Below are 19996 nucleotides of genomic sequence, written 5' to 3' on the forward strand. Positions count from 1 at the left end.
TTACATATTTCTGATATTAATTGCTTATCTGTCATATAATTTGCACATATTTTCTCCCACTCACTAGGTTACCTTTTCATTTTTTCAATGATTTTCTTTGCTGTGCAAAAGCTTTTAGGTTTAATTTGGTTCCATTAGTTTATTTTTGCTTTTGTTTCCTTTGCCTGAGGAAACAGACTCAAAAAAATGTCAAATGGTGCTCAGCCTATCTTTTCTTACAGGAATTTTATGGTTTCTGGTCTTACATTTAGCTCTTTAATCCATTTTGAGCTTATTTTTGCATATGGTGTTAAGAAAATCTTCTAATTTCATTCTTTTGCATGTATCTATCCAGTTTTCCCAGTACCACTTTGTATACTCTTGTTTCCTTTATCATATATTAATTGACTATAAGAACATGAGTTTATTTCTGGGCTCTCTATTCTGTTCTATTGACCTATGTGTCTGTATTGTGCCACTACCATACTGTTTTGATTACTGTAGCTTTGTAGTATAGTCTGAAGTCAGCAAGCATGATACCTCCAGCTCTGGTTCCTCATTCTCAAAATTATTTTGGCCATTCAGGGTATTTGTGGTTCCATAAAATTTTAGAATTATTTCTCCTAGTTGTGTGAAAGTATCATGGATATTTTGATACGAATTGCATTAAATCTTCTCTATTGATTTGTTTTGTTCTGAATTTTATTTATTTCCTCTCTTATCTTTATTATTTCCTTCTTTCTGTTGATTTTAGGCTCTGTTTCCTCTTCTTTTTCTAATTCCTTTAGATGGTAGTTTAGGTTGTTTATTCAGATATTTCTTCTTTCTTCAGGTAGGCCTGTATGGCTATAAACTTCCCTCTTAGAACTACTTTTGCTGTGTCCCATAGATTTTGGAAAGCTGTGTTTTTATTTTCATTTGTCTCTAGGTATTTTCTGATTTTCTCTTTGATTTCCTTCATTGACCCATTGATTTTTTAGTAGTATGTGTTTTAGTTTCCCTAGGTTTATGTTTTTCCCATTTTTCTTCCTGTAATTGATTTCTAGTTTCATACCATTTTCACTATAAAAGATGATTGATATAATTTTTATCCTCTTAAGTTTTTTGAGATTTGTTTTGTGGCCTAGCATGTGATCTATCCTGGGAAGCATGCCATTTGAACTTGAAAGAAATGTGTACTCTGCTGTTTTTGGATGGAATGTTCTATAGATATCTATTAAGTCCAACTGGTCTAATGTGTCATTCAAGGCCACTGTTTCTTTTTTTTTTTTTAATTTTTTTTTAACATCGTTATTGGAGTATAATTGCTTTACAATGTTGTATTAGTTTCTGCTGTATAACAAAGTGAATTAGCTATATATATACACATATATCCCCATAGCCCCTCCTTCTTGCATCTCCCTCCCACCATCCCTACTCCACCCCTCTAGGTGGTCACAAAGCACAGAGCTGATCTCCCTGTGCTATGCAGCTGCTTCCCATTAGCTATCTATTTTATATTTGGTAGTGTATATATGTCAATGCCACTCTCACACTTCGTCCCAGCTTACCCTTGCCCCTCCCTGTGTCCTCAAGTCCATTCTCTATGTCTGCGTCTTTGTTCCTGTCCTGCCCCTAGGTTCTTCAGAATCATTTTTTTTTTTTTTTTTTTTTTAGATTCCATATATATGTGTTAGCATACGGTATTTGTTTTTCTCTTTCTGACTTACTTCACTCTGTATGACAGACTCTAGGTCCATCCACCTCACTACAAATAACTCAATTCCGTTTCTTTTTATGGCTGAGTAATATTCCATTGTATATATGTGCCACATCTTCTTTATCCATTCATCTGTTGATGGACACTTAGGTTGCTTCCATGTTCTGGCTATTGTAAATAGTGCTGCAATGAACATTGGGGTGCATGTGTTTTTTTGAATTATGGTTTTCTCAGGGTATATGCCCAGTAGTGGGATTTCTGGGTCATATGGTAGTTCTATTTTTAGTTTTTTAAGGAACCTCCATACTGTTCTCCATAGTGGTTGTATCAATTTACATTCCCACCAACAGTGCAAGAATCTTCCCTTTTCTCCACACCCTCTCAAGCATTTATTGTTTGTAGATTTTTTGATGATGAAGGCCACTGTTTCTTTATTGATAATCTGTCTGGATAATCTACCCATTGATGTAAGTGGGATGTTAAAGTTCCCTACTGTTATTGTATTAGTGTCAATTTCTCCCTTTTTGTCTGTTAATATTTGATTTATATGTTTAGGTGCATACATGATAACAAATGTTATACCCTCTTCTTGTATCACTTCCTTTACCATTTTATTATATTATGCACTTCTCTATCTTTTGTTATAGACTGTATCTGTTATGAGTATTGCTACCTCAGCATTCTTTTGGTTTCCATTTGCATGAATCTCTTTCCATCTCCTCACTTTCAGTCTCTGTGTGTCTTTAGCTCTGAAGCGAGTCTCTTGTGAGTAACAGATAGATGGGACTTTTTCCCTATTTAATCAACCACTCTATGTCTTTTAACTGGAGCATGTAGTGTATTGACATTTGAAGTGATTATTGACAGATATGTACTTATTGCCATTCTGTTACTTGTTTTCTGGTCGTTTTGTAGTTGTTTTTTAGTTTCTTCCCTTGTGGTTTGATGATTTTCTTTACTGGTGTGCTCATGTTCCTTTCTCTCTAGTTTTTGTGTATCTATAATTGTGGGTTTTGACTTGTAGTTACCATGGAGTCCATATATGTTGACCTACAACTATAACTACTTGTTTTAAACTGATAATCATTTAAATTCAAACACATTCTAAAAGACCTACTTTTTAAACTCCCTTCCACACATTTTCTGTTTTGATGTCATATTTTGCTTCTTCATGTTTATCCTTTAACAGTCTATTGTGGTTATAGTTGATTTTACAATTTTCGTTTTTTAATCTTCATAGTTGCTTATTTAAGTGGTGATCCACAGCCTTTACTATATATTTGCTCTTACTAGTAGGTTTTTTTCTTTCATATCAACTCTTACTACATGTTGTATCCTTTTCTTTTCCATTTAGAGAAGACTCTCTAAAATTTTTTGTAAGGTTGGCTTTGTACTGATAAACTCTTTTAGTTTTTGCTTCTCCTATCTCTCCTTCAATTCTGAATGATAACCTTGCTGAGTAGAGTATCCTAGTTTGTAGGTTTTTCCCTTTCAGCACTTTAAATATATTATGCCACTCCCTTCTGGCCTGCAAAGCTTCTGTAGAAATATCAGCTAATAGCCTTATGGGGGTTCCCTTGTAAGTGATTCTTTGTTTTTCTCTTGCTGCCTTTAGAATTCTTTCCTTATCTTTAACTTTTGACATTTCTTTATGATATGACTTGGGTCTCTTTGGGTTCATCTTGTTTGGGATCCTCTGTGCTTCCTGTATCTGGATATCTGTTTCCTTCTTCAGGTTTGGGAAGTTTTCAGCCATAATTTCATCAAATACACTTTTGACCCCCTTCTCTCTTCTTCTTCTGGGACCCCCATAATAAAAATGTTAGTATGGGGGCTTCCCTGGTGGTGCAGTGGTTGAGAATCTGCCTGCCAATGCAGGGGACACAGGTTCGAGCCCTGGTCTGGGAAGATCCCACATGCCGTGGAGCAACTAGGCCCGTGAGCCACAACTACTGAGCCTGTGCGTCTGGAGCTTGTGCTCCACAACAAGAGAGGCTGCGACAGTGAGAGGCTCATGCACCGCGATGAAGAGTGGCCCCCGCTTGCCGCAACTAGAGAAAGCCCTCACACAGAAACGAAGACCCAACACAGCCAAAAATAAATAAATAAATCAAAAAAAAAATGTTAGTATGCTTGATATTGTCACAGAGGTCACTTAAACTGTTCTCAATTTTTTTTAATCTGTTTTTCTTTTGCTGTTCTGATTGGATTACTTCCATTATTCTATCTTCCAGATTGCTTATGTGTTCTTCTGTATCATGTAGTCAGCTGCTAATTCCATCTAGTATTTTTCATTTCAGTTATTGCATTCTTCAGTTGTGACTTGTTCTTTTTTATATTTTCTAATTCCTAGTTAAGATTTTCACTGTCTTCATCTATTCTTTTCCCAAGTTCAGTTAGCATTCTTATTACTAATGCTTTAAACTCTTTATCTCTGCTTCATTAGTTGTTTTTTACGGAGGTTCTTTTCTTTTTCTTTTGTTTGAAACTAATTTCTCTGTCTTCATATTTAACTTTCTCAGTCTCTTTGAAATTAGGTGAAACATTTAACTATTCAGTTCTTGAAGGGGTGTTCTTGTGTTGTAGTGCCCCTATCAATCTCTGTGTGTCCAGCGGCTTTGGTGGGAGAGCAGGATCTGAAGTGAGCATGGGTCACATCTCTTATGGTGTGCTGGTAACTATCACTCTGCTGGAATGTGGGGCTGGAGACAGAAGGACTAGTTCCAGAGCCAGGTGTGTATTGGAGCTTCTCCTATGCTCAGTGGCCATCACCACCCTACTGGGAGCAGTTTTGAGTCCCAAGGTGCTGGAGCAGAAGCCCTGAGGGTCAGGTCTAAGCTGGTTCCATTCCCTCTAAATGTGTCCTCTCCCTCCCCACAGCAACAGAATCATTGCCTCAGAGGGGAGCAGTGCTAGAGCAAGGGGGCCAGAGTGGGGCTCAGTGCAGGCCAGAACATGTGATAAGACAGTCCTGGCAAGCCAGTCAGAGCTTGACACAGCTCCCAATTTGGAGCCTCTGTGAGCACAAGTAATGGCTGCCCTTGCCCCATTCAGATGCAGTGCTGGTTCTTTTCCAGTTCTTTCCCCCACAACTGCACACTCTCCTTGGCAATGTAGCCTTTGTCCTATCTGGGAACTTTTCTGAATAAGGCAACTTGTGCAGGTTGGGACACATGCTGGGAAAGTCCAAGGAAAGCCATCAGAGGATTTTCAATCTGATTCCTCTATCTTGTTCCCAGGAGTAAGCAACTGTGTGTGCACACTCTTCATGAGTGGAGTCTTGTTTTCTACAGCTCTCTTGTAAGTCCCACTGGTGGTTTAATCTGCTATGGGGACTCATCTTCCTGGTGTTGGACCCCAGGGTTGGGGTGTCTGATATGTGGCTCAAACCCCTCACCCCCCAGGAGATCTCTGAGTCTGTGATATCCCCCTCCTCTTTTATGTCCCGTACTAGGGGCATGAGTCCCAACCTGATTACTTCTGCTCCCTTCCTATTTGACTCCATGTGGATCTTACTTTACAGCCTTGGTTGTAGAAGAGTATTTCTGCCAATCTCCAGTTTGTTTTCAGTGAGAATTGCTCCATGTCTAGATGTATTTTTAATGTGTTCATGGTGGGGAGGTGAGCTCAGGTCCTCTACTCTGCCATCTTGGTCTCCTCCTCCCATATTATCTGTTTATTCACTTTATTGCTCCATCATCTGATGTTATACTTATTTATTTGTCATATTTCTCTCCCTCTCTCTCTCTTCCTCTCTTTCCATTAGTTTGTTAAACCCTGTGAGAAGAGGATCTGGGTCTTGCTTCATCATTTCTGTATTGTCAACACCTAGACCTGTTCTGGGCACATAGCATATTTTTGATGAATGAATAAATTGAAAAAAGAACAAAGGAATGAATGCTCTTTTTACAAATTAGAAAGCTGAGGTTTAAAGATTTGATGTAATATGTCTACTGTCACACATTGAGTAAGTGATAGAGAAAGATTTGAAACCCCTGTCTGATACCAAAGCCTGTATCTTACCACCATGTTCTATTATTTCATTAGAACTTTCTTTTTCCCCAAGTGAATTTCATAAATTCTCATACTCTAATGGTAATCATGTCTTCAAATTCTTGTGAAGTTTCCCTAAATTCTGAATATAAGTTCTCCTCTTCCATCTGTTCAACTTGGGTTCAAAAAAGAGCTATCATAGTGAAGCCAGGGAGATGGGTATGACCACAAATGTGAGCAGGGCAGGTGGTCTTGTTATATTAACAATGAGAACATACAGTACTAAGAGAGTGAACATAATGCTACAACATTTAACTTGCATTTGCATTGTGCAGTGACGAAGGTTTATAAATCAAAGCATAGAAAAATTATAGAATTTTCATTTTCTCATGTTGTTGATGCATTCCTATAAAACCAAGTTTAAAACAATAACAAATTAATTGTCTAATGATACAAAATTTTGTGGGCAGTCTTTACAAAGGGAGGTTCTGTAATGGAACATTAAATGTGTGAAGGTATTCTCCACATTTTTCATCATCTACAATAACTATCAATGTTTTTGTTTGTTTTTGTTTTTGTTTTTTTAAATCTTGTGTGATTTTAGAGGTTAAAATTGAAAACCAAAAGTGCTCAGACTGCTAGGTAGTAATTTTCTCTCAAATATACCTGCATCATCACTGAATCAATTGGGAGTTTTTGACAAGTATAAAATGCAAATATTGAGACTCACGTGCTTTCTTGGTGAAGGTCTCAATCATATCACTGGGAGGTCCACACCCTGCGCTATTGCAGGCCCTGACTTCCATAAAGTACTGGGTGTCAGGCAGAAGGTTCTCCAGCCTGGCAGAGTATTCTTGGCTAGTGACTTGCACTCTGTGTGCAGCTGCTTCTTTATCATGGACAGCCCAGTACCGAATCTGCAAACATACAAGTTGAGTAATATTTTTTCATGATTCAGACAGTTCAGTTTCAAATAATTCTTTTCAAGTTGTTCTGACAATTGATGTTGGCTGAGCATCATATTCTCAAATGTTACTTAATGTTACTTACATTTCTATCAGTCTTAGAAAATGGCAAGGCAAACAATGCAGATCTGATTAGAAGTGTCAAAAGCAAATTAAAGGCTCACCTCATTGCCTGAAATAGTCACACACAGACGAAAAAAGAGAAAAAGCCAAAAAAACGTGCATAAGATTTGCTCTCAAACTATAAAACTGGTTTCTGTTTGGAAGTATTTGCCACAATAATTTATATCATTTATTTCCAGCTTTATTTCTGTTTACATGATTGCAAATTTGTTAAGGGCCATTGATAAAAATAGTCATGTGGCCTAAAACATGCTAGCTTAATTACTTTCTGCCAGCTTATTTCAGAAGTATGTATAAAAAATTATTTCCTTTGAACTTATATAGAAGCCAGATATCAAAGAAATATTATACCTAATAACTTGATTAGTTGTAGAAATTATCTTTAAAATAAGTTTTAAAAAATTTCATTCATGTTGTGATTAGAAATGATTACTTTTACCAACCAGCATATCAATGACAGCCTTCCTTGTCTCTTAAAGTTTAAGTAAAAGCTATGAATTATAATATTCATTCTTCCAATAAGGCTGTTTTATTGGTTAAAAATCTATAATTACATCTCAGTTATAAATAAAAAGGAGAGGATTGCTTATAAGTATACTGCAATTTTATATTTTAGATGCCCTGTCTATAAAACAATGGTATTTTAATTTCACAATTAACCACACATACTAGAAGATAATATCTAATATTTATATAATCCTGAAATTTTTATTTACGTAAACACATAAAAAACATTATAAAATGGAACTGGATGGCTCAAATTCCCTTAGTAACAAAGTGAGGTTTATATGAAGAATGAGCACATTTCAGAACAAAGGCTAGTTACTAATTGCTTATTGGTTTCCTTTGCAATATTTTTATTTTGTTTACTAGGGCTCATTTTTTCTGATGCCAATAATATATTTCCTAATAGTTTTGATGGAATCTCTTTGACTTTTCTGTCCTCTGACCAGAAGGATGGCTTCAGAACCAAGGAAGTGGAATATTACAAGTGGCTCCAAAGGCAGATCTCAGTTGGCAGAGAAAAGACTTTATGAGGATGGGGACCCTCCTTGTGAAGGCATGAGTTTCCTGGTGCTGGAAACATCCAGGCAGTGTCTACATTCATCTGAGAAGGAGGAAGACGGCCTATATTTTAGTGGAAATTTGAACTGTGTGACATGTAAGGCCTCTTCCACTGCTTGACTGAAGGGAAATAAAATGAACATTTATATTCTAGTGATGAAATGCCAGGTACTAAATTAGGATCATCCACGTGTATTATTTTCTCAACAAACCAATAATGGTAGTATTTAGCCTGTTTTATAGCAATCAAAACTGACGTCCTCGAGGTTCAGACATTTTTATGTGGATGCTTGTTGACTGAGAGCACATTTTAAAATCTTCATTCATTATAACAACTTTTCTATCCCTTTAAAGAGGAGAAGATTTTTAATTAGATCATTTCTAAGACACTAAGTATTAAAATAAGGACTTTTAAAGTGACAAAATTTTTTGACATCTTACCCAAAATTCCGTGAGGCATTTTGGTGATACAAAAGGGAAGAACAAAATTTTCTTTAATTTACACTTTGCACCTATATCTTAAATGGCCAATTATTTTATTCATCTGATTTTGGCAGGGATCTATATAACACAGTCTCCATCGAAATTCACAATAAATTAAAGCAGTGCCTTAGTTACGCCCTGGTAACTAGGGAACAGAGAGAGTTATTGAGTGTATCAAATAATCTCTGACTTTCTTATTTTAGAATATGAGATTTTTTACAGACACTTTTACAGTATTTTAAACCTCTACTAATGAAAGCATCTGATAAAAAATTATTTTGGTTGAATAATCTGTCTCTCCTTAATTTAAAGCATACATTTAGATTTAACTTGCAATACTTTCAAAGAATTCTAAAATAAATAGTGGATATATGTGAAATGTAGCATTATTTATTTATTTATTTTTCATCTGAACTAGGCACTGGCCATGCACTTAGAAATAATTTCCAAATAGATAATTTGGACCACTGTGTTTGATCCCTTCAGTGAGTTGCCCATTGTGGTGAAGAACCAATATTAATCTGTGAGAAAATTGTTTGGAGTGAAGGGTTGAACCTGTAGTCATGGAGTAGAACAAATGCACTCCTTTTGATTAATCACTAGGGAGACCAAAAGGCAGGCTGGATGAACTTGTGAAAAAAAATAAATAAATGAAGCAGGTCCTGCTTTATGGACAGTAGACCATCAATTCATTTTCACATGCTAGAGCAACATATAGTGTATTTATTTCTATTTAACGCTGTGACATTATATAAATTTAACTCTATTTACATGTTCCTAAAATCTCCACAACACCTCATGTCTAGTGTTAACTTATCTTAGTGCTTATTAAACAATTATGGAATTACCTCATTACTGGTCTCCACTATTGTTAGGTTATAAACTCCTTGAGGACAGGTATTCATTATTTCGAATGCTGTGTACATAGGACTGCATTTGATGTATGGCACTCATTCATTCATTGAAAAAATATTTACTGGGTATCTACTTTGTACCAGCTATGTGCTAGATGCTAGGAATGTAGTAGTGAACCAAGCAAACATGTTTTTTCCTCCATAGATCTTATAAATAAAGTAAGAAATCAAAATGTTTAAGTTCACATAAAATTACTAATATATTTGATGGAATGATCTAAGTGTATAATTTTGTCCCAAGAAAATTTACTCTTTATAACAGTATTGGGAAGCTGAAAAGAAAAGCCTCAGAAAAAGGGCTAACTCATATAACAAAGAATAATTATAATTTCCATACATTTATGAACTACAATAACACCACTTTTGTACAAAGATAATAGTTATATCCCTTCCGAGGAAAATTTAAGAAATTTGTCTGAAAAGCAGCTCTTTAATCTCATTTTCTCCAAAGAAGCTTAGAATAAAACCTGGATGTTACAATTATGGAAGTATTTAAAGATACTTAGTACTTTTGAAAATTAGGCTTGCTCCATTTTATTATTTTCTACTTCAGTAAACTTTCGTATCAGATTTCCAAACTTTCTTCTTCAACTTCTGAATTTTCTGAAAAAACTATCTTCTGGAAGCTGAATATTCTTTTGTTATGGATTTAATACAGTTTTTAGGGAAAAAATCTAAATACGGTTATTTAAGTGAAAAAATATCTAAAAAGATATTATATAATAACTTTATATTATCCAGATCCCAGACTAATTCAAGTATTAGTACATTCTATGGGTTAGGAATAGTAATAATATATATCACTCAAAATCTGTATTCTCACACTTTTTGGAACCTATTCAAAGTTCTTTTTTATTCTAGCCATTGGTGCAGGAACCAAACAATTCTATGTAGGCTTCAACCAGCTTCCCATAAGTACTACCAGTTAGCATTTTTCCTCTGCTATTGCTGCTAACTTCTCACTCCCTGTCTTGGGTCATCCTTGATGCTGCAGTGTGAACCTTGCCCTGTGATCAATGCAGGGAGGGGAGGTGATGCCCCTGGGGCCACTCTTAACCAATGGGGAATAGCAGTGGATGAACGCTTCCCCTTTCATTCTATGTGGGGTAATTCTCAACCACATTTATGAAGCTCCTTAAAGATCACAAGGGATGGAGTACCAGTGCCCACAGTGGTTGCCAACAAGATAAAGCATTTTTCTAACCCTCTCCTGTTCATTCTGCTTTTTCCTCATATCTGCTCCCTGGGATCATATTTAAAACAAACAAACAACAATAACAACAAAAACACTAACTTTTTCTATACCTGTGTGTCAGACTTTGCTTTGGGGAGATCCAGATGAAGATAGATGCCTTCTCCAAAATAAGAAAATACAGCACTTCCTAAATATGAACTTATGCTCACCATAATAATTTAACTTTTAAAGACATTTGTGTAAACTACTCAGGATGGTTAATCTTTTAAGATAATTGTGAAATCAATCATCTGTATTAATCTCCAATTCAGCTGCTAAGAGGTTTTGTATTTATTATTCCCGATAGAATACTTTGCTTGTTTTCATTAAGTGAATTCTTTACCTGCTGGGTGAGTAAACTAAGTCTTTTGTGGATTCCTGGGCAGGAGCCCAAATTTCTAATAAGCGTTTGATAAGAAATACTTCTTGCATTCTTCTAGTTCACCTACACTGCAGGAAATTAAGAATAAAAGTGGGGAGCTCTTTAACTAGGTCCGGGGAGGGGGGGGAAGAATAAAACTTAAACTTTCTACAAGATACACTTTAAAACCACAAGGGATTTTTTTAAACCCAGTTGCCTGCAGTTCTCACTTGAAATGTCAGGAAATTAACCTTGAGATGGGGTCAATCACACAGGACTTGGGCTTTTCCAACTTTTTATTTATCTTATTTTATTAATGTCCTGCTTTTTTTCTGTTTCTTTATAACTTAGACCCATAATACATTTTCATGGGAAGTGCAGTAGGATATTAGTTTTCTTGATCGTCTATCTTGTTAAACCATCGGCTTCTTCCTTCATATTTAAAAATAGTAACAATAACGGCATTATAGTGAGTCAAGCGTTTCCCCCATAAAGGGGCATTTTCTTACAGGAGAATAAATGTTACAGATTTTCTCTTTTAAGCTTTCATGCTTGTCTCTTTGATATTCAAGGCTCTGTGTGAAAGACTTAAAAGCTTTTTAAAGAAAGAATAAATGGAAACAATAATTCTATGATTTATTTCCAACATTTTTAATTAACCATTCTCTGGAGAGGCAAGACCTAGGTTCAAGTCAGTTTATACCAATTATTACTCAGATAAATGTTTTTAACTTCAAGTTCTTCATCTTTAAAATGGAGAAAATAATAGTGTTTATCCCCTGGGATAGTGTGGATTCAATATGATGAGCTTAATTAAATGTTAACATCATAGGGCTCAACAAATATTATCATTCTTATCATTATTAACATTATCATCATTGTCATCGTCATCATCGTCATCATTGTCTTCAAATGTCCAATGATATAAAACAGGGAAAAGCGTTAAACACAGGTTATTTCATTTATTCCACACAACAGGATATGAGGCATTGATTACTCTCAGCTTTACAAGTGAGGAAACTAGGGCCCAAAAAGTTTGAATAAATTTTCCACAAAATTTCTAAGTGAGAGAGCTGAGAGATAAACCCATGTGTGTTCAGCAGCAGAGCTCATAATTTTCTAATATGGAGCTGCAAAACGTCAGAAATCTGTGAAACTAAACTTCTCCGTGGCATACGGTTTTTGATCATTTAAGAAAATCTTAGCTGTTAAGATTATTTTTTGCTATTTAATTGAGAATCCTCTACTTAGCTTATTCCACATCAAGAGCGTATATTCTGATTATTGTCTAAATTCACTGGTGCCAGTGCATTGTTTCACATCTCATATTTCCTTTTTACTCTGCATGTCAGGAGTTATAAAATAGTCAACATATAATTCTCAGACAAAGAAAATATCTATTTCTGTGGCATGTTTTTAGCAAAGTAATAATACATCTTTAGCACTTTGAGTTAATGCATGGGTTATATATTAAATAATCATTTTTTTTCTCTTTTTTATTGCTTACAAATGAATAATATTAAAAAAGAAGAAATCCTATGTCCAAAATATGGCTTGAAAGCTCTAAATATTGATGTGTTCTCCCAGGATACCTCAGACTTATTTATTACAGGGCTTTCTAACATCTAGTGAATTTCTCTCTCTTTTCCATTTCCATTCCTTTTCTACCAGCTGCAAAAATGTAATTTTAATAAGTTATGAATATTGGAACTTCACAGTCCACTCCTATAATGCCACTCTCTTGGTGACAACTTCAGCTGATCACTTGCAAAGATGATCTGAAAACACTTTGATGTCTACCCAAATCATAACCTATGATACCAAGATAAAAAGCTTCCTGTTAGCTTGTGAGTTTAAAACTTAAGACCTTGGGCTGCTTTTGTGGTTCTATCTCAGAAACATGGTCTTGAGAAAGCCAGGTTGCAGCACTTTATTTGAGCATACTTCATTATTTCTATCAGCACTCGGTGAATATTTCTTTAGTGACCACTCTTCTTGGCACTGAGAGCAAAACAGACAAAATCTTGCCCTCATGAAATGAATATTCCATGGACAGATGATGAAGCACAAGAACTGAGAGGGCAACCCACCATCCATGGCTCCAGGAGGCCACTCACCGTCCACTCACTGAATAAAAAAAAGGGAGTCTGTGATCTGGCAAAAAGCACTGAACTTTGAATCAGGACACCTGACGCTTTTACTTAGTGCTAACTAAGGCCAGTTGTTGAATCCCTTTGGCATCCATTTTCTCATCTGCAAAGGTAGGACGATGTCAGTTCCTCCTAATTTTCACACTTTGTGCTTAAAAATATGAGATGACTTCACTTTTCCTACAAAATCAAGTCTAAATTTCATATTAAAGATCCCAGCAGAACTAGCTTCAGTTCCCTAGGTCTTATTTCCGTTGACTAAGACAAGTCCTCCCCTATGCTTCTGGCTAAATCCTTCTACACTTTTAAGACTTATTTTGAAGGAAGTTTCCTTTAAGACATTTTGAATGTTGCCAATTTTCTGCCTTCATAGATAACATAATGGGATACATACTTAGTATATTTAGAAGTGTTTCCTTTGGAGGGCTTTTTGGAAGTGGAAATAATGAGTCAAATAGGGTAAAAAAAATTAAATTACCAAACTACCAAAATGATTTCCCAAAAAGTTGAGATTCACTAGCATTTTATGAGAATGTTTGTTTCAAAAGATTGTGCTTAAGCCCCAGTGTTATTACCTTAGTTTTTATTTTGGCCAATTGTTTACCTACACACAGGACTCTACATCTCTTATAGATAAGTCAGTTGGGAACCCCTGCTTTATGCATGTTAGTTAATAAATGTCCAACATATTAAATACAGAGAATATAGTGTTAGTTGTCACATAAATCAGAAGGACACAGAACGTTGAGAGATGCAACATATTTGAAAAGGTATGCTGATAATTATGAACAAGTGTATTTAGTTTGGTAAAAATTGAACTCACCTGATAGCTTTCCACTATTTTTTCTACAACATGCTCCCAATGAACAGATATCTCAGAAGATGATAAGACTTTTACACCTACTGCTGTTGGGGCTTCACTGGGAGCTGAAATTTGATGAGAACATTACATTCTTACATAAGATGCTTATTTCGTGGTCATCAGTAATACATGCACACACACATATTCATATACATGAATGTTAATACAGATACATATACATACACATGTACACACACACTTTTACAAAATATGGAAATCCATAAGGATTTCTCTGATATCTGTGAGCAAGAACCATACTAATATTTGTGTATTTCTTTTAACTAACCTGTTTATGAAAGCCTGTGGATGCAAATTAAAATTTATTATGTTTAGCTTATCAACTCTATATTATCAAAGATAGGAAGTTTGGTATTTATTATAGAAAATTAGTCATTACAATTAATTTTCAACTTTCTCACACTTCCTATTTAATATGAGCTAAAGATATACAGCAATACTTCCCTCTTTCTCTTTTATATTTAAACTAAGTTTTTTTTTTTGTTTTTTTTTTAAGATCCTTTGAAACAAGTTGTGACATCCACCGCTTCTTGTGCTCAGGAAAGCCTTTATAAGTCTAATTGTCCAACTGGGCATCTAGTCAAATATGTATCAAAAGGCTCTGTTCAGTGAAAAAAAAGTAATTTACATCCCTTACAAAAATTACACAAAGCAACTAAGGAAATCTTAAGCAGGAGTGATCAATTTTTATTGTCTTTTATTAATAAGCCATAATCCTCTTTTATGCTAAAATGTCCTGCACATGAACACTGTCGTCATTCCAAATCAAGGTAAATGTGTGGCACTGTGACTGATTTCTTAGCAGTAGCAGTGAAGATGAACACTTAAAGAAGTTTTGTCACATGCACGTTTTATGAGACTCATGAAACATTTAGGAAAGAAATGTAATTAAATACAGATGGCCATAACCAAAGAGATGGCAAGCATGGCCTTTGCCTGATCACTTTAGCATCGAATAAAACAGTAAAAAAAAAAATCATATTGGGTGAGAAGGTAACTTGTAAAATGCTTTACACTTTCATTTTCTCTGTGAGATGTACTTAAGTTGTTCAAACTATTCAGTCAAGTTATCATACTTCTGCCGAATCAGAATGAGTGTAGAAAATGTGGGATTAATTACTCAGGATTAAATAGTCCTGAATTGATTATTAACTTAGAAATTTCTACTTGTTATTCTTTCTATGTATTTAATTGAGCTAACTTTAGAAAAGTATGCACGTGTTTGTGTGTGTGTGTAAACATATATACGTATATATGATTGCCTTTCATGTTTGTATTGAAAGTAAAGATCATGGATGATTTGAATAGATATTAAATTTTTAACAAATATGAAAGCTAATAACTCTATGACTGAAGAGCATAAATTCTAAGGGAGAGCTAAATGTTTATTGTGGACTAAAATTAGTGTAAATTGGGTAAATTAATAGATAGTGTTTTTCCTCTAAGAGATCAGAAGAGTATTTCACATAGTTTTAAGTTTTAAAACCCTTCCATTTTCGTTTCTCACACATGTGCAAAGGGAAACTTGTCCAAGCACAAATGCGTTAGGTCAGAAGACAATGAAAATCTCTACTTGCCTTTCTAGCCACTAATTATTTACATAATGCACGTGAGTACAAAGGTATAATAAGGAAGTCTTACCTTTTTAAATAGGAAAATAAATAATAAAAAAAGTGTAGCAGCTTAAATAAGAAATCATAGAAGTCACTGTAATTAAGGTTAATATAAAAATATGTATAATTTAGCAGAGATATATAAAGTCCTCCAGAAGCATGCTCAGTTCAGTTAAAGTTTCTAGAAAAACAAAGAGCCAGTATCTGTATTTTTTTCCCCCTGAATAGCCTTTCAGATATCTTTTTTTTTTTCCAAGAAAAAAATTTCAACTGGCTTTCTGACTCCTTTTTCATAGAATTATGCCTAAGTTCCCTTTAATGAAATTCTAGCATGCTACTGTAATGACCAAAGAAGTTACATAAATGATACAATACACAATTTTGAATTAAAAGGAGAAATTGTATCCAAAAAAAGTGTATGTTAAGGCGTTTGTAAAGTAGTGAATTTTATGAATGCACAGACATACTGAGATTCCCATCGAGTCTGGAGAATTTCTGACTGCAAAATTATAATCAAGAGTCCAGGAACAGGGGTCTAAGCCAAGGAATTTAATGGAGATTTCCTAACTACCATAAACATGAGCTAAAGGATGAAAGAGATTTTGGCAACGTTCCTGTCATTTAAATAAAGAGATTGACACTTTAATTTGGCTCAAAATTTACTAACTCATTTACTAAATGCGTGGTATCTTAAAAAGATCTTAATAAGTAGGCCCGAAAGACAGCAAACAAAATGCCTACTGGAGAAACAGAATCCCTCATCAGGACAGTGGGGTCTTTCTTTCACCTACCGTCTTGCGCGGAGTGGATGACGGCTGTGAGGCTGTATGGTCCATCTCCTTTGTTGTTGAAAGCTTTGACTTTGACTTGAAATGCAGTGGAAGGGTGCATGGTCTCATCTTTATGAACGTAGCGGCCAGTATCTGGGTTAGTAACTGTCACTTTTTTCCATTCTTCCCCATCAAATGGCTTAAATGCCACTATGTAACCAAAATTGTTGCCGTAGTGGTATTCTCTTGACAAAGGCTGAATAGAAATTGAAATATTTAATAGGTTTAAGCAATACGGTTAACACGGGGAAAATCCTATGCAAACAATAAATATGCTACACATGGAATCATGCTTTCTGTAAAAACATTCTTAGTTCATAAGTGAGAGCTGCCTGAAAAGGCCAGGGCACAAATGTGCTCCAACATGTGGTGACTTTATTTACCAAATTCGTTATTTCTGGAACACCCCATGGGGGCTAAAACCTTGGGCTGCTTTTGTGGTTCTATCTCAGAAACATGGTCTTGAGAAAGCCAGGTTGCAGCACTTTATTTGAGCATACTTCATTATTTCTATCAGCACTCGGTGAATATTTCCTTAGTGACCACTCTTCTTGGCACTGAGAGCAAAACAGACAAAATCCTGCCCTCATGAAATGAATATTCCATGGACAGATAGCGGCCAGTACTCTGGGCTTTTTTACTTTCAGTTCCTTCCTTCTAGGATGTTTCACATTTGTCAGAAGGTCCCTCTCTCACTTTCTTGAGGTTAAAAAGCCACTGGTTGCTTTCCCTGGCCACAGGATCTGCCATTTCAAGACTCTTTCTGCAATAATCCATATAGAATCCCCCCACTTTATTTTTTTCTCTTTAATACAATAATAATGATCTACACTACATATTTTACTTATTGTCTACTTTACTGTCTCTCTCCACTAGTATAACATAAGTTTCATGAGGGCAGGGTTATTGTCAGTTTCATTTACCTAGACTCTAGAACAAAGCCTCAAGTAGTATTTATTCAATGGATAAGTAAATGAATTTCTTTAGAGTTGAAAGGCTATGGTAAGACAGTTAACAATGCTCTGGAATATCTGTATTGTAACCAAGCAATAGAAACTGGTCAGAGGAAAAAGAATGCAAAAGGAGGAAGGGATAACATCGCACTCATCTGTAGGAGGCTGGCTATGGGCCCCGTGTGACTCCAGTGCTGAAGTAAGAGCTCTGTTTTGCATTATTTTCTCAGAGTTAATATTACATAACAATTGCTCAATAAAGAAGTCTGTGTCAGCCCTAACAATCCATTATTTATAAATACCGACTCAAAGCAAGTTCTACTAAGTATCCATCATTTAGTCTTTTTTAGCCAATAAAGTAAATGTGCTCATTGTATATTGACTTTTTTCACCAGAATATCAAAGTTAAGGTGTCTTGAGGAAAAACCTTGAACTAAATACAACACAGTAGCTTGAATATCCATAGGTTAAACAGGAATGTCTGTAAATGTACAAAGTTCAAAGGGAAAAGAAGTTGTTCTTGGTTGCACGATATAGAAATCCTGAAGCATGATCACAAGGATGTACAAAATATGATTTTACATTATTAATAGAATAGCCTAACATTCCCACCATAATTTAAAATTCTTTCTTATTGATAGTTCTATACTTAATTTTTCCAATTTAGTAGATCAGAATTAGCTACGGAGTTTTCAAAAGTTAGTGATTCTCAGGCCCTAGTCTCAGAGAGTTGATTTCAAATTTTTGGAATAGGAATTTCCAATTCTGAATTCTTTGACCAGCTCCTCATCTTATTGTGAGGCAGATACCTACAGAGTTTAAGAAAATCAAGCCTAAAGAAAGGAGTAAGATGTTAAAATTTTTCCAATATCTTCACTTTTGTGTGATACACTGACACTAAAACTGACAAATCATTTGAGATTTGAATGAAGAAAAGACAATTTTTTTCTAAATCTTACTTAAAAATGTGATTTAAATGCCAAGTATAAAATATGACTACAGAGCACAGAGTGAAGTCAATTTCTGCTAAATATCCATTTATTATATAAATCAATTTAACTCATGTAGAGAATAAAACCTGTCATTTTTCCTGTAGTTCTCAATCCTTTGGAGCCTTAGTTGTGTTCTTTGACTTTCTGCAGTGATTAAATACTGAAAATATTTAACGGATACATAGAGCTATACAAAACTTGTTACCTAGATAAATGCCAGATATCTAATTCAGACAAATCTATGTTATCAAAGCCTTCCGCACCCCGAATATCTCTCTCACTTCAAAAATTCAGCTAAGATGCATTGTTTTCCAGACATTATAGTCTCTGAAAAAAAGCTCCCCTTTGGGTTGTAAAAATTTAATACAATGTTTTGGACACCTCAATAACAAGTCATTTGGGGGGACTTCTAAGACTGACTAATGATAGATTACACATGGTGATGAAAGTAAGTCTCAAGTGAGAAAGCAAGCTCCAATTTAAAAACAGATGCTGATACAAAAGATTTTTTAACTGAATCTTTGGAGTTTTGAAAGTCCAGAGCAAATGTTATGAATTTCAATTGGGTTACCAGGCCACAGTGAGTACATAATATCTCTGGAATGAGAGAGTTGAATGTTTGTTTAATCTTTAAACCTACAGATACTTTAGCATCAATAATCTGTTTTGGTATAAGAACTGCACTAAGCCATAGTAAGCCAGGTAAAATCTGGCATGCATTTAAGAAAAAAAAATCATTTTAGTAATTTATTCTTGTTTAGGTTTGGGGCATTGTCTTCTATTTCAATTTATTTCAGGAAGCAAAATGGGTTTGAGATTAAGTGTAGGTAAAGCAGCCTATTAACATATGTAACTTCTTAGCACTTACCGCCCATGTTATGGTCAGTTCTCTGTTGCTTCCACCCCCACCTCCTACATCTGAAGGAGCCACATTAGGTGCTGAAACAAATAAACAAATAAACAAAGCTACAAATGAGAGGCCCTGTAATTATTTTCTGACATTAGAGTTCTTATTCACTTAGAAACTGTACATTTTTCTTTCACCAGGAAAGACAAGTTGCACACATGATCCACTCAGATATACTAACAATGCCACATAGTTGCTGTAATAATGTTTTACTGCCAAGAAAAGAATTGATTCAGTGCCATAGGAAATGTACTAGTTTCCTTCAATAAAGTAGTGAAACAAATTTGTCTTCCCATCTTTTTTTTTCTGTGTCTTTTTATTTAATATGGTTTTGAAAGATTAGATGTATTTTATTGGGAAAATATTTCACAGCTCGTTTTGAACTCTATGAACTAACAACTCACTGTTGTTGTTAGTTTTATGCCTCAATCTACAAATAACTGTTAAGAAACGGTGCATGTGCATTAACATAGGATTATGCTTCCCTGAGATATTTGGAAACAGAAATCTAATGCTGTTCTTATGCTCTTATTTTCAATGCCTAAATCTCTTCTGGAACCCTGTCCCATCAGTGATTCCAGTTCTCCCCTACTCCCATCTTTTTACATCATCCTTCTAGTTTTCAGTCTCTACTGTAATGACTATCCTTTTCAGTCTCTCCAGCCTTAAAAGTTATCCTGTAATACTGTTTTCCTCTTAATCTCACCCTTTCCTGTCACTGAACTGCAAAGAATGATATATGACTATTTTTATACTTCACTCCATAATCACTTTTTAACAACCCAAATCTGTTTCCACTTCTTCATATTACTGAAATCACTCTCTCAAAAATCACAAAATTGCTTTTAACTACCA

General features: G+C 35.0%; 1 protein-coding gene and 1 long non-coding RNA gene across 8 annotated transcripts in view; one reads left to right on the plus strand and one right to left on the minus strand.

Moving 5' to 3' along the window:
• LOC309641933 overlaps positions 1 to 19996 on the plus strand; it is an 870732-nt gene that overhangs the window by 191152 nt on the left and 659584 nt on the right. The window lies entirely within an intron of this gene.
• Positions 1 to 19996, minus strand: part of CNTN1 (contactin 1) — a 376331-nt gene that overhangs the window by 38669 nt on the left and 317666 nt on the right. For all 7 annotated transcript variants that reach the window (XM_082422551.1, XM_082422545.1, XM_082422546.1 and 4 more), the window contains 4 exons: positions 19103 to 19173; positions 16251 to 16485; positions 13790 to 13893; positions 6402 to 6588 (listed from right to left, as the gene is read on the minus strand). In XM_082422551.1, the coding sequence (XP_082278677.1) occupies positions 6402 to 6588; positions 13790 to 13893; positions 16251 to 16485; positions 19103 to 19173 (597 nt within the window). The remainder of the gene's footprint in view (positions 1 to 6401; positions 6589 to 13789; positions 13894 to 16250; positions 16486 to 19102; positions 19174 to 19996) is intronic.

The sequence above is a fragment of the Balaenoptera physalus genome (genome assembly GCF_965194825.1).
Source record: "Balaenoptera physalus genome assembly, chromosome: 13".
Taxonomy (NCBI): domain Eukaryota; kingdom Metazoa; phylum Chordata; class Mammalia; order Artiodactyla; family Balaenopteridae; genus Balaenoptera; species Balaenoptera physalus.